Source organism: Thermobia domestica, chromosome 10 (genome assembly GCF_964235325.1).
Source record: "Thermobia domestica chromosome 10, izTheDome1.hap1.1, whole genome shotgun sequence".
In the NCBI taxonomy this organism is placed as follows: Eukaryota; Metazoa; Arthropoda; class Insecta; order Zygentoma; family Lepismatidae; genus Thermobia; species Thermobia domestica.
This window is the reverse complement of record NC_137463.1, coordinates 48,577,095-48,593,417: the sequence shown is the minus strand read 5'-3', so window position 1 is coordinate 48,593,417 and position 16,323 is coordinate 48,577,095. Positions and strand designations below refer to the sequence as shown.

At 36.2% G+C, this 16,323-nt stretch overlaps 1 protein-coding gene across 1 annotated transcript in view; it reads right to left on the bottom strand.

Moving 5' to 3' along the window:
• The window catches only part of LOC145662477 (uncharacterized), a 443,342-nt gene that overhangs the window by 100,276 nt on the left and 326,743 nt on the right, over nucleotides 1-16,323 (bottom strand). Inside the window, exon 4 of the mRNA XM_081728083.1 lies at nucleotides 9,281-9,414. Coding sequence (XP_081584209.1) covers nucleotides 9,281-9,414 — 134 coding nt within the window. The remainder of the gene's footprint in view (nucleotides 1-9,280; nucleotides 9,415-16,323) is intronic.

The window sequence follows — 16,323 nt, the reverse complement described above, 5'->3', positions numbered from 1 at the left end:
ACCTTCTTCTTCCTAGAAATATAAATATAAAACATTAATACCGCATATTCGCAGTAGGAGGTAAGGAGAGTAGTTGTCCATAGCTGGATTATCGAAAGAGATTTGGTTCCTCGAAATACATGTCAAAACATATAAGATTTGCTTATATATCTATTACGGTGCGTCATTGATAACAAATTGGGTTTTGTATGAATATGTCATTCTTATGGAGAGGGGATTCTGAAAAATCAATAGTGTGATTTTATATAATGCTTTTATATATATATATATATTTGGTCTAGGAATTAATTCGTGCGGGTGGACAAGAGATGGCGCAACGAACGGAGCGTCCCACAGTTCCGTGTATCCACACATGAGTTGCAAACCCCTGTCATCGCGTATCGTTCGTAGTATAGGGCAGTGGATTAAAGCGTCAACAACACCAGTTTGTAGTTAAGTGAACATGGCGCAATTTGTGCCTGATAAAGTGTTTTTGCGGGGTGTCCTGCTGCATTACTTTAACATGCAGAAAAGTGCGACTGAAAGTCATCGTATTTTGGTGAAGTGTATGGTGACCATGCTCTAGCTGAGCGAACGTGTCAGAAGTGGTTTGCACGGTTTAGAAGTGGTGATTTCGGCTTGGCAGACCAAGAGCGAGCTGGACAGCCAAAAAAATTTCAAGACGAAGAATTGACAGCATTGCTCGAGCAGGATTCGTGTCAAACGCAGGAACAACTTGCAGCAGCATTAGGCGTTGATCAAACAACAGTCTCCAAACGCTTGAAAGCCATGGGAATGATTCAAAAGATGTCACATTGGGTTCCACATGAATTGAAAGACAGAGACGTTGAAAGACGAAAAACTATTTGCGAATTGCTGCTTCAACGACAGAGCAGAAAGGGGTTTCTGCATCGAATTATTACGGGTGATGAGAAGTGGATCCATTACGAGAACCCTAAACGAAAAAAGGCCTGGGTGAAACCAGGTGAACCAGGTCCATCACAACCAAAACGAGATATTCACTGTGCAAAGGTTATGCTGTGCATATGGTGGGATATGAAAGGTGTGGTGTACTATGAGCTGCTGCAACCGGGTGAAACTATGAATGGAGAACGTTATCGACGACAATTAATGCGTTTGAAGCAAGCTCTGGCGAGAACACGACCAGAATGGGAGAACAGACATGATAAACTTATTGTTCAACATGATAACGCTCGCCCACATGTCGCAAAACCGGTCAAAACCTATTTAGAAAATGTCGGATGGGAAGTTTTACCCCACCCGCCGTATTCACCAGACGTTGCTCCTTCGGACTACTACTTGTTCGATTGCATGAACAACGATTTGATTGGACAGCGGTTTACTTCTTCAGAAGATATCGAAACATGGGTCTCTGACTGGATCGCTTCCAAGGATGAGGACTTCTTTCGCCACGGAATCCGTACATTGCCTGACAGATGGGCGAAAGTGGTGGCTAGCGATGGACAATATTTTTCTTAAGGTATTTATGTATTTTGTGTTTGCACTACAGCTTCAATGTGTGCGTACCAACCGCACGAATTAATTCCTAGTCCAAATATATATATATATATATATATATATATATATATATATATATATATATATATATATATATATATATATATATATATATATATATATATATATATATATATATGAAAATATGAAATTTTTGAGTTTTATGTCCCACAGTTATGCCGGCAAGGCTAAAGGAGACGGTGAAGATGAGAAATGAGTGAAATGGTGGAATGAAGAAAGTGAGAGGAAACGGGAGAACCCCGAGGAAACCCACGCACACGGTGTTTGTCCACCACAGAGTTCACTTGGCAGGAGCAGGGTTTGAATCTGAGACTCCATGCACCAGAGGTGAAAGCTCTACCACTGAGCCTATATATATATAGTGGCGTATTTAGGGAGGCTTCCGGGCTTAAGGCCCCCCGAAAGTTAGCAAAGAACTCCGAAACAAAATCGTAAATACGCCACTGCATATATATGTATACAGAGAGAAAGAGCTATAGATAGCAGGGTTGATATGTTTAAAACAAAATGTTTAAAACAAGTGTTTAAAACATGTTTAAAACGAGGGCTGTTGTTTTATTCAGTTTGTTTTAAACGTTTTAAACAAATTGTTTTAAACGTGTTTTTTTTCGATGCTGGTTGGACATGTTTAAAACAACTAAAATATCAGATTGAAGAAGCTAATTTAATTTTCTAACAAACAACCCATCCTCCGCAGGGTTTGTGCATGGAGTAAATTACAAGCAGAGTTATATTCTTATTATAACAGCAATTACTGAACGAAATTCTGCACATCAGTGTGCTTATAACTAAACCAACAGAAGTTCAAGTGAAGTATTTGAGCATTTCATGAGATATACACCATTGAAAAGCTTATAGACCACAACTTCCAACGAGATAATATGCGTCAAATTCCCGCCGTATTCGTAGAAAAAGAACAGACATAAAAAATCATTAAAAATATGAAAATATTGACTTTGCGGGGCCCTGGCAACCCTTGCAGTTACCTGCGCTGACAAAATGATGCTAATGTGTAGGCCACATACTTGTGACAATAATATAAGAAATGGTAGCCATTGCTGCCATTGCGTAATGAATTCGTTTTATGTAGGAAATATTTTTTAAAAAAATATGCGCAGAAAAACATTCATTGAATTAGACATTCTCTCCCCTCCCCCACTATAGTACCACGTCCATGTGCAAATCATTTTTGCTGCACACATCATGTATACGAACAAGACTTATGCTTCTAGACCACTTCAGTGAAATATATCTTGTGTTATACGGGACCGTCCCGAAAATAAATGTAAATTAACCAAATTTGACCCCCTCTTCCTCTATAAACAACAAGTACACATACAGGTTACTATCATGTAGGGGACTACTTCATTGCTTCACATACCAATTTTTATGGATGTACCACACAGAGGGGAAGAATACCCGCCAAAACCTGATGAAAAAAAAATTGATGAAAAAAAAATTCATCCTCCCTCTCTCGGCCGTACATACGTACCCCGTATATACATAAAATGCAAGTGACGGAAAGCTTTATCTCTCAAAAATACTTTGGTACCAAATCACCTTTCTAGCTTAATTAAGGACTGAGCTATTGATGTTTGTTGTAAAAATAAATGTAATTTACGTCAAAAAACTGAAACTCCAAAAATTGGCTAACTTTGTCCCCTCCCTGCTCCCCATAATAAGCAAGAAGTACAAATCAGGGTTGGCAAAAACCATGGTTTTTATTGAAAAAACAAAAAAAAAAACGTTTTTTTTTTGGGGGGGGTTTAAACCAGGTTCTTTTGGTTTAAATAATTTGCTCTATATATTCATATCATATATGGACAGAAATAAGTTTGTTTCGCCTTGATGTTATTATGCAACTACCGGGTTATGCTGGAAGGGATCACATAAGCTTAAAGCGGAATAAAAATCGTTTCTCGAGTTACATCCGAGAGAAATTGTCCTCCATTTGAACTCGGAACCAGGACTAATTGGCCACAAATGCGATACGTCTGCCGACTCACTCACGAAGGAATCCTGATAAAAATACGTTGTATTGATCTTTACATGCTTCTTAATATAACTGTCAAGAGTCATTTCAGAAGGACAAAAAGATAAACAGTTGCACAAGTGAAAGCATTATACTGAATTACATATGGACAATTTCAAAGTACTACGGAGTACAGAAGAACTAATTTAGTTCGAGTTAGTTAACAGCAACTTTTATTGGTCCAAATTAAAGAAATACAACGACTTAATTTGCATATTAGTAAGAAAAGTGAATAAAGATACAAATTATTTGAGTCCACTTTGGCTCAGACTCATTTATACATAAATAAATACCAAAGAGACTTCTCATTTCACTAAATGTCTCTCGTGGGGTCTGACCCCCCTCCCCCACACACAAAAAGTACGGCATTTCGATGTATTTTATCAATAGTAAATATTAAAACGAAACAATATTCAGAATTTTTCTTTGATTGCAATTAAATAAAAACAATAATAACAACTACAAAAAAATCACAAAACAAACATTTATAAACTTATATATATATATATATATATATATATATATATATATATATATATATATATATAAAGTTGCTTATGCAGTATAATCTTTTTGAGTAATGAATGGGGAATTTAGGTCTGAATATAATACGAATAATATACGGGAGTGAAACGTGATAACCCACAAACGTGTGTTCATCAAGATTTTACAAACACTTACACTTTTAGGAACCTTTTTTCGTTTTTTGGTTTAAACCAGCCAACCCTGGTACAAAAACACGATATTACCATGTAGTAACCTACTTCATTGCTTCATGTAACAATTTTTATGAATCTATCCCCCAAGAGGGGGAACGGCCCCCAAAAAACTGTTGAAAACAAAAAAAAAAAAAAACACGATATTTACCCTCCTCCCACATACATAAAATGCACACCAGGAAAGTTGCATCTTTGAGGAATAAATTAGTACCAAAACCATCTTCCAGCCTTAATTTGAGGTTTAAGACTGAGCCATTGAGGTTTAAAGCCCTGACACAGCAGTTGCGTCAATGAGAGTTTAAAGATGAAGAATGCAGACGACCAGTAGAACGTAACACAAAGAAACTAAACTACATATTCTGTGAACGGAGATCGGGAAAATCCCGATTTTTTCTCCGGAATTGAACATTTGGGCGGATCGAGATTAGGGAAGTTCCCGAAATTTGATATAGCGGTTGAATATAGATGGCAAGCAGTACCTAAGAGTGTAAAAATGTAATATATATGCTTATGTAGATTATTGTTTTAAACAAAATAAACGTTTTAAACATGTTTTTTTCTTGTTTAAAACAAAGTACTTTGTTTTAAACGTTAAAAACGTTTTAAACAAAAAAAACATGTTTTAAACATAAAAAACGTTTTTTATGATTTTTTTAAAAAAAACATGTTTTTTTTCAACCCTGATAGATAGATTAGATAGATAAGTAGGCCTATATGTTGAAGAAAACTTTAGTTTCAATTCGTATCAGTTGTATTTTTTTAATATTCAATTTTAAGATCATTCGGAAAGAACACGTTCGTTTTTGGATGAAATTTGATATATAGAGAGAACTTTCTGAACACTGGGACATGCAGGAATGAAAATGAGGTTAATAATACGTTGAACTTTATCTATAAACCATATAGTAGTTCAATAATTAATTTTAACATTCTGTTCAAAAATAATAAATCAACTCTGCGACATCCTATATATATATATATATATATATATATATATATATGTATATATATATATATATATATATATATATATATATATATATATATATATATATATATATATATATATATATATATATATGTGTGTGTGTGTGTGTGTGTGTGTTTGTGTGTGTGTTTGTGTGTGTGTGATTAGAATTCTATGGAGGTTTCACGGAAGACCAATAATTATTTTTTTATATTTTTTTTGTAACCTCAGGGATCAGACTGATGTTGAAAATTTAACTCTCATCCATGTTTTATTTTCCTCTCTGTTTTAACATTTTTTTTCGTAGGCTATATTGTGGTTGCGTACATTTGTATGTATGTGTATGCGAGCGAGGAAAAAGAATGTGGAGAGGAGGAGCGAGAGAGGAGTCCCTACTGTAGTTGTGTGTTGAACGAACAATCGGGTACAACAATACAGACATTTCTAAGCGTGTGGTTAGTGACATCTCGTCGAACAGAGAAAAACAGAGAGGGAGAGAGAGAGAAAGAGAGATGGGATAGAGCACTTAGACATGGGTTAGAATAGGAGCAGTTAGAGAGGTGGGGCGGAGGGGTTGATGTTTTCAATTTCACTTGGGAGCAAAATCGTCCCTGTTCGCAACGCGTCGTATTGATTTGGTGATACTGGTGGTTAGTTGGATTCTGTTGCCAATATCGGATCTCAACTAACTACTCTTAGATATATACTCTTTTTTTTAATCCTTACCTCCCCGCCCCTCTTTCTTTTCTTCTTAAGCCGCAAAGATCTGCAAGATGAAGGAAAAGAGGAGAAAGGAAACTAAAAGATAATTGATTAATGTTAGTTGGACACGTACTCTAACAAGATTCTTGCAGCCTTAGATGTTAAGTGATTTATATTAGAAGAAATAATCATACCAAATCTGTTAATTGTGTCAAAAGAAAAAAATCGACCCATTTTTATATAATTTAGAGTCCACTTGTATCTAAAATAATCTAGATTATTTATTATTCCGTTTGCGAAACATTAAAAACAAATCATAAACTACCGGTACTGTAAGCAGTAAACAATGGAAAAAATGAAATTTTGAGTTTTACGACCCACAATTATGCCGGCTATGCTAAAGGAGAGGGTGATGATGAGAAATTAATAAAATGGTGGAATGAAGAAAGTGGGAGGAAACAGGAGAACCCTGAGTAAACCCACACACACAGTATTTGTGCACCACAAAGTTTACTTGGCGGGAGGAGGGTTTGAACCAGGGACCCCATTCACCAGAGGTGAAAGCTCTACCACTGAGCCACCGCGGCCCTAGTAAACAATGGAAGTTGTCACGGAAGAAGTACTGAAAGAAAGTGAAAGAATTTTTAGGCGTTACCGTATTATTGTCCTTGGTTTGAGAGAACGAAGTAGCCCCGTTAGCTTGCCGGATACGACGCATTGGTAACTCTGGTCACTGGGATTGGACCATATATTGTTATTTTTATTTGAGCAGGAGTTGAATGTAATGAAATCGTTCAGTTCTACGTCCCACAGTTATGGTAGCTAGGAAAAAAGGAAACGGTGATGATGAGAAATTAATGAAATGGTGGAATGAAGAAAGTGGAAGGAAACGGGAGAACCACGAGAAAACCCACGCACACGGTGTTTGTCCACCACAAAGTTCACTTGGGTTCAGCGGGGACAGGAGTTGAGAATCATCTTTATACTCCCGCCTCTTCTTCATCTTCAGTGACTTAGCTGCTATGACACTGATCGTTCATAAAATAATATTTCTTTTTAACGTAATAAACAAAATGTTTATCCTTGTCGAATACCATGGAATATTTGTTGAACGAATCACTAGCCATCACGTTTCTTTAAGGTAATTCCAAGTATTTTTATATTGATATGTAACAGTTTCGCCTACTAACTAAACTTTTGACATCATCATAATGTGTCTTTGTGTTATGATGAAGCCTGATGAAGCTGATGTATCTTACCCTGACACCCATTATAATATGTGTGAAAAAGCCAAATGTTTAGTTAGTTAGTGAAACAGTTGCATACCGATATTTTAATAAAAGCATCATTCTTTGCTCAGAGGCTATGCTTTATTTCTAGTTTAATATAAATTAAATTTCTAGTTTAGTGACACACGAATATGCACCAAGGCTAAGGGAAACGGCGATGATGATGCGAATATATGAAATGGTGTTATGAAGCAAGTGAAGGGAAACGGAAGATCCCGAGAAAACCCACGTATCAGAAGTGTGCGCTCTACCACTGAGCCACCGTCGCATCAAAGCAGGGGCGGATCCAGGAGGGGTGATCGGGGCGATCGTCGCTTCCAGAAGATGAAACTTTCTTTATATATATATATATATATATATATATATATATATATATATATATATATATATATATATATATATATATAAACCCATTCTAGCTCTTAAAAGGAGCTCTAAGTAGCAGTACTACTACCCACCGCCCCTCAGAAGTCTGTCCTGGATCCGCCCCTGCTTCAAAGTAGGCATACAAAATTATTTACCTGATTTCAAATCGTATTTTACAATAGAAACATGGTACGATTAGCGGAAAAAACAAGAAATGGTTCAATCAGAATTACAAATGAACTAAGTACACTGCACCGATTGGCCAAAAATCTCCAGAAGGTTGCTAAATTCATTCCATACTTGACGTAAAGTAAACGTCTGGTTCTGCTGCAGTCTGGTGTTGTGTGTATTCTTTTTTTCAATTCATTCAAGGTAGCCGGTAATGAAGACACAAGAACATATTTCATATAACTTCACGAAAAAAAAAAAAAAATCAGTCAGTGTAAAGTCTGGGAATCTCGGAAGCCAAAATTTTAACGCAAAGTTTCTATGTTTCCTTATGAGAAACTTATTGTTTAAGAAACATAAAATCTTCAGATGAAAGTGTGCCAGTACTTAGTTTTCCTTCAAAGTGTAGTCTTTGAAACTTTAATTACATCGTGGACAAAGGCAGACTTACAAGGGTAAAGCTGAAAACACTCTTTAGCACCTCACTAGTTGATCTCAAGTCCGTAGGCCTGAACTTTTCCCCACAAAAGCACTCTGATTCTCCAAAAACTTCTTTAACAATGCTGCGTTTCCCTTCCTCACCAAATGGCTATATTCGAGGTTACTGTTCTTTAGTCCTTGGGTTCGATTGCCGCTGGGGATACTTTCTTCAAATCCGAATCCTTATAGTGGATCGGATCCCATTTTAAGCTTTGTAGGCTTGTCTAATATTATAATCTCGATGCTGACAAAAGTCACTAAACTTCTTTTAATATATTCTTGTAACAGCAACAAGTGCTACTTGATATCAGTGGATCAATGCCCAATCGCTTTAAAACAACAGCTACAGATTCCATCTTGAGTCCTTTATTTCTAAATTACTACTCTGAAAACAACTGAAAATGCTGAGGAATATCGTGCTAAGATAGGTATCTCGTAGCAATTATCGAAAATTTCAGATTGCTCTTAAATACAAAAGTTTGTTGATTGGATAGATTAACTTTGTATGTGTCCATATTTTCTTTTTTCTTATTATTTTTTTTTTTTAAACATTTACATTGTAATAACGGATGTTGGAGTTTACGTTGTGGTAACGGAATAGAATATGAATCATTCTACGAAACCAAAAGTTTATAGGATGTAATGCTTTGATCGTTAGTATTTGAGTCACAAGCATTGAATCTGTACATAATTTTATATACATTTATTATTATAATTAAGCCATGGTCGGCTTCGTTCTATCCAAATACATTTATAATCCTATATGAAATTTCCAAGCATTAAGCCTGATTCACTCTCATGTAGTGAAAATTGGATGCTATCTTCTCACTTCCAAAATTTGATGGAGGACAAATTGTAACCAGATATCTAATGTAACAATAATAGTAATTTCCAATAGACTCTCTTACACAACACATCAAAATCAGTTTACGACAGGTATCCGGTAGTACATAAAGTTTGACATTATACAGTTATGTAATACTTTAGTATGTAAGAAATGAAAAAAAAAAGTACTTACAAGACCATCATTAATATAAAAGGTAAGATTTGCTGGAGGTTTGGAAGGATAAGATGAACAATTTGCTCTAAGAATATCACCTTCCTCATAGTCCTGCCTTTCAGTGATTAATATAGGCTTTCTCTCGGGCGGCACTATAAAAGAAAAAGTGGAACGCAACATAGTATTATTGATCAAATAAACGTATTCAGTAAATCAAATAAACTAACGAATTCTTGAGATTAAAAATCTAATAGAATAAGACTGACGTCACACATTATCACATAAAGGGATGCGCACGAGACAAGACGAGACAGAATTTTCCTGAAAAAAAAATTCGAATCGAGACATAGCTCTTCCAAAAGAGAAATATACACTTTTCGAGTCGAGACATCACTTTTACAGCATACTTTCGAGACGAGACAGCCTCAAATCTTGTCTCGTGTGCATCCCTAATCACATAATGATTCGCAATGCAAACTGACCACTAGTACGTATCTTTTCAATATGGGTTTATTTCTTTATAATTTGTCTTCTTTCCACCGTCTTAGTCCGTACTTGTTCCCAGTGACTTTTAGGTTAAGCTATTCATTTTACATATATCTAGCTGTAATGTAATGTAGGCAAGATACATAATGAAACTGCTGAGCAGACCAGAGGTGTATAGAATCGGGTTCCCGAGTTCAGTTGAAGGTGGCGAATTCGGGCTTCGAGTGAGCCTGAGCCCAAATAAAGTAAGTGAACTCGAGCCCAGTTGAGGAAAGAGAGCACATGCGTGAGTCCAAATGAGCTCGATCCCAACTGAGAAAAATAAACTCCAAACCGACACTCATAAAGATAAGTGAGCACGAGCTCAAATGAGTGCGAGTCCAATCGAAAGAAGTAAGCCCGAGTGCAAGACTGTAAAAGGTGTATGAACGTGAGTCCAATTAAGAGAAATGAGCCCAAGCTCGAGCCCAATTGACAGAAATGAGCAGGAGCACAAATGAGCGCAAGCTCAAATGAGCTCAAACCCAATTAAGAAAAGTGAGTCCGAAAGCAACTGAGCGCGAGCTCAACCAGGGGAAGTGAGCTCGAGAGTGAGAGCCTCATAGAGGTGAGTGAGCCCAAGCCCAGCTGAGAAAAATGAGTCCAAACACGATTGAGAACAAGCGAAGTTGTCATTAGTGAGCGTAAACGCGACCGACTTCAATGCAGAATAGTCATTTATGGAGCAAAGAGCGTCTCCTATACGATTGCAAGAACAGTTACCAAATAACATAGTCAAAAACCTAAACTCTTTTATTGAGTTTTACCAAACACACAATAGCAGAGACACAGTTACAAGTTAATATAAGATAATAATAATAATAATAATAATAATAATAATAATAATAATAATAATAATAGCGTAATTCACTCAGCTGATGCACGTATATATGCTAAGCAATTACACAAATTATTGTGTGCGTATAACTACTTGATACTTGAACAGCATTTGACCGCACTGATGTCTTGGAGTCATTAATATATGTAAATGTTTATTGCCTGCTGCCTAAAAGAAGAAATTGGCCAGACATCTCATTTCAGTGAGTAAAATCCTTTAATTCAACCTTTGTCTTGACTTCTTTGATTCTAGAAACAGATACCAGAAAATCTGATAAGTTTCAAAACAATGAAGACTACGCATAAAAACACTACATTCTTGAAAACTACGCATAAAAAGTATCCTCAAGTCTCTCACTTCCTAGCTGTTTCTAGTATATTTTTTCCCCATTTTGTTGAAAACTACGCATGAAAATTACCCTCAAGTCTCTCACTTTGTCTAGTTCGTAGCACATTATTCCCCATTTTCTTGAAAACTACGCATGAAACTTACCTTCAAGTCTCTCACTTCATCTGGTTCGTTGTATTACGTTATTCTCCATTTTCTTGAAAATTAAGCCCAAAAATTACTCTCAAGTCTATCCCTTTGTCTAGTTCGTTGTAGTACAATATTCTCCATTTTCTTGAAAACTACGCATGAAAATTACCTTCAAGTCTCTCACTTTGTCTAGCTCTTTGTAGTACATTTTCTCCATTTTCTTGGAAAACCACACAGAAAAATTACCCACTAGTTTCCACTCACAATACCCACAAGATTATCCACATCAGTTAATCAACCTAAACGAGATCTATTCATTGATATGTGTTATCTCTGGCCATATTTCCCCCGTTAAATACTATTAATGTTGCAGAGTTTAAGGTTCATTTTAAAGGTTCATTTTTGTCTTTGCTTTAATATTACAAGGTTCCACAAGTGCTCCCAACATGCAATGGCTATAAACACATTTCAGCCGAAAACCACGAAGCAGACGTCCTCAACCATCGTCAACGATCGTGAATTGACAAAAAAAAAAATAAAATAAAATAAAATAAAAAAAAATAAAAAAAATAAATAAATCTGCAACACTTGTGGATAAAACGAGACAGAACACCGCAGAAGGCATCAGTCTCCACTGATAGATCATCACCTCCACTTTCTAGGATGCCTGAACTTTGAGAACTGCTTTACCCTTAACACTCTATAGGACGCCTGGTCTCTGAGGGCTCTTTTACCCTTACCATTTTCTAGGACACCTGGTCTCTGAGAATTCCTTTTCTTAGAAAACCTGGTCTCTGAGAATTCATTTTCTTAGAACACCTAGTCTCTGCAAATAATTCACCATTTTCTAGGACGTCTGGTCTCTAAGATTTTTTTTTTACCATTAACACTCCCTAGGACGCCTAGTCTCTGAGAATTCCTTTTGTTAGAACATCTGGTCTCTGCATATAATTCACCACTCTCTAGGACGCCTTGTCTCTGAGAGTTCCTTTATTCTTAACACCATAGAACGCCTGGCCTCTGAGCGCTCCTTTACAGTTACCACTCTCTAGGACACCCAGTCTCTGAGAATAGACTGAAACTACTATCACATCCGTCTCGTTGCTATGGTGATAGTAGTTTTATTTTCTAAACAACATGGCCTTAGAACCTAAGTACAAAGCAAAAACAGTGACGTGTTAACTTCCGGATTGCAAACATCAGAGTAAAAGAAACACTTCTATGTTTTTAAAAGATTCCAATGAATGAAACTACGAAAACATAAAAAAAGCAAGCAATTGGGTAAATATGTTAAAATATGTCAAGCGTTGAAAGTGAAAAAGTATTTAAAACTTATGCTGAACCACTCATAATTGGATGTTTCCTTTGTTGTTATATTTTTCAGATAAGTAGGAAATATAAGGAAAGATCCGACGCATGTTAACTGACCAGAAATTGGTCCAGATTGAAAATTCTCATGTCAGAACGCATATGGTTACAAGCTTCGTGGTTTTTTTTTTTTTTTTTGATTGATTGATTGTTTCTTTATTTTGTAGCCACTGTAACTATGTACTCATATTTTAAACGGCAGGCGTAAAATAACCGAATATGCCAATATAATTAACATCAAGGATTTCAAAGTGGACTATTATTTTTTCTTACAAACAAATTAAGTATTTGTTCTATGTTCATTGTACCGACAGCTCGTCAGTCTGTACCCTATGATTATTTGCATTGCGTGTAGTTGCTTTTGTTCATTGTGCATTACCTGGTAATGGCGTTGGCATCACTTATGCAATTTCTATCTTATCAGATTACCTAGTGATGTGCCCATTGTAGAAAAAGGTTCTTTGTATGTTACTTGGTTAATAACTAGATTTCACTAAAAAAATTTCTAAATATTGGACCCATATTCTTAATCTGTATCTTTTCCTGCCAACTTTACTTTGTCCTCAAAATATTCTAAAATTATTATTAAATGTGTGTTCTTATTAACAGTATACTTCATAGTATTCCTATGGCTTCATGTGTTTGTTTAGAAAACAACATGGTGATCACCATGGTAACGAAGAGGAAAATTACATCAGTATTTTAGTCTATTCCTTTTACTAGGACACCTGGTCTCTGCAAATAATTCACCACTCTCTAGGACGCCTGGTTTCTGAGAGGTACCTTCAGACACCTTGGTTCCTGTCACCTTAAGACGCTTGGTCATTGGGTTTCTACACACTCGCCAAAAAAACCATCAAATTATCTAAGAAGAACTTATTTACTACTGTAATATAAGAAAAACACTTTTATAATACTGTAAAAGGTATTTGTGGAAAGTCCAAAATACCGGTGTACTATCTTCTAGCTCTACCCTAAAAGAAAGAATTTTACAATATTAGTAGTTTTATTGTTCTGCAGTCTTTGTATTCAACCTATTTTCTAAAATCTATTATTTAGAATTCAACACACAAGAGATTTTTTTTTTTTTTTTTTAAAGTAGAGATGAATGGAGAAAAAGAATGGGATTCAGCCTTCTCTCATTTCCATACAGAATCCTCGCTTTGAATTGATATGTGAGGACGGATGGTGGTTGTGAACAATTTTAAGCCCATGTGAGAATGTCCACGACGTATGTGCGCATGTGCATTGTTGAATGCGATGCCACGGTACATATGTACGAGTGTGTGTGTGTGTTTTGTGTGTGCCTTGGTCTAGAAAGTAGATTCCTTGGAATTCAAACCAGTAGAGGAAAGGCGGAAGAAAAAAAAAAAGACAAGTCAAATATCCAGAATCACAAACAAATAATTTCTTTTTTGAGTCTATACAATAATGTGAATACAAGCTGTAGAATTGTATTCACGAAGATACATAATGTCTCTCTGCAATCTTTTCTTAAAGGAAAAAGTGAGGAAAAGGAAATTATTTGTGAAATTATTATAATATCTCTTTCATATCAATATGAATTTTGTCAACCGGAATAATTCTCTGAAAAGAGCTATTTTTATATAAATGTTTGAATATAATGGCGATTAATAACATTGATAATGTTAAAGGTCACTGCCTAGATTTTTAAGTAACCAAGCATACTCTTTCCCGATCAATGGTGATCTTTATATTTTGCGTTGTACCTAGTGACGATGGTAATTTGCTATAGAACGTTTGAAAATGATGTTTCAGAATCAAGTAAATTAGATACTTCTTTTCTCCTTTAATTGTATTGTCAATTGGTGTACAGCTAAGAAATATATATATATATATATATATATATATATATATATATATATATATATATATATATATATATATATATATATACCTTCTACTGGACCGGAAGAAATGTCAAATTTTATTGAGGACTTTGGTTTACCAAAACTCCTTTCTATAGATTGTTTAGTCTGTACGTCTGTCCATCCGTTGAAGAGATTAAAATCACAAGAACTACAGGGTGTCCCAAAAGAACCTCCAACAATTTAAAGGCTAATAAAACGTATTCCAGATAGATTTTTTTAAAATATCAAATAACATTAAAAAATAGTTTGTAATGAGGGTAGAAGTGAATGTCTTCTTGTGAAATTCTTACACAAGCTAGGAAGCCCAACGCTGCAGTATGCTTCCTTGAAAAACGTTTTAAGGAATGCAAAAAAAAAAAAAAAAAAAAAAAAAAATGTGTTACAGCCTCAGTATTCTCAGACATAGGAGCACCATTAGGTCGACCAGATGATTTGTTTCAACGCTGAGCCCATTGTTTGGGAATTTTTACTCCACTTTAAGATATCATATCAGGATTTCTTTTACATAAGCGAAAAGCTCCTTGCACTGTAATCACAGACGGGGAGAGTGTCTATGTGGTTGAGCACTTACCTTTGGTCCCTGCTTCAATTAAGTTTGTGGTGGACAACATCGTGACCGTGAATTTTCTCGGGTTCTCCCATTTCCTTCCACATTCTTAATTTATCAATTCTTCCATCGTTATTCACTTGCTTTGATCATGCGTCTCCCTTAGACTAAAAGGCATAATTGTGAGACGTTAAACTGAAAGATTTCAGTTTCTTTTCATTTTTTTTATAATAAGAGAACAGCTGCTTTTGAAAAAAAAAATCATTTCGACTGCGTACACACAATGAGCTCCTAATGAAACCATAATAACGAGTGAAAACGGGAAGACAGTGGTCAGAGGCGGAAGCGATGACCCCTCCCCCCAATCCTTTCACTTTTCCACTCTCCACTGACCGCGTTACACCCTATCAAACTGTGGGAAGTACTATTGGGTTACTTGTACTTCATAAACCACCAGCAAATTTGAACTAGATGTAGAGGGTAAAAATAGTTGGGAACTAAGTTCATTGAGTTGATGAATTTATTTTGAGTTTAATGTCCTGTTCAGCAGCGAGATTATATGAGACATGGACCTACTGATTAACATGGAATCCGAATTCGAGTTCCCCCAGGAATTGAACCCACGTCTCCCACGTCAAAGGGGAGGACGCTAACCGCTTAGCCACGAAGGAGCTCTACCTAGTTGATTGATGAAAACAATAATCAAATGGAAAATTGCAGATATAATCCATTTCTGGTTTTTACGTTGATCTCCAAAGAGCAAAAAGGTAATAAATACTGAAACGCGGTTTCCTACAGTCGATTAAGAGTAGTGCTCTCAAACGGGTCGGGTCAGCTCGGGTCGGGTTACGGGTCGGGTTGTCGGGTCAGGCTAATTGGGTCGGGTTTTCGGGTCGGGTCAGTCGGGTCAGCTCGGGTCGGGTCAATCGGGTCAGCTCGGGTCGGGTTGTCGGGTCGGGTCAATCGGGTCAGCTCGGGTCGGGTTGTCGGGCCGGGTCAATCGGGTCAGCTCGGGTCGGGTTATCGGGTCGGGTCAGTCGGGTCAGTTCACTTTGGTCAACTGAGTTTAGGTTGAGTTTAAACTCGGCTGGAGTCGAAAGCTGCTGTTTTTCACTAGCTGCCTAATTAAAAATAGCAATTTTCAATTGATTTTATAGAAACCATGAATCTATTTTGAACACTTGCAGCTAGTTTTTTATGATAAATGCTTATTTTTCTACTTGTGTGTACTTTAATTTTTAAATGTGGAGGATTGATTTTACCAATCGACTGTAATATTAATATCTACGCCAATATGGAGTCTGGATTTAGAACAAAACTAGAAGTTGTTTGAGCAACGTCAAAAGAGAGATTGGATATGGACGACCAAGCCCAAGCAGGGCCGCGGTGGCTCAGTGGTAGAGAATTCTTCTCT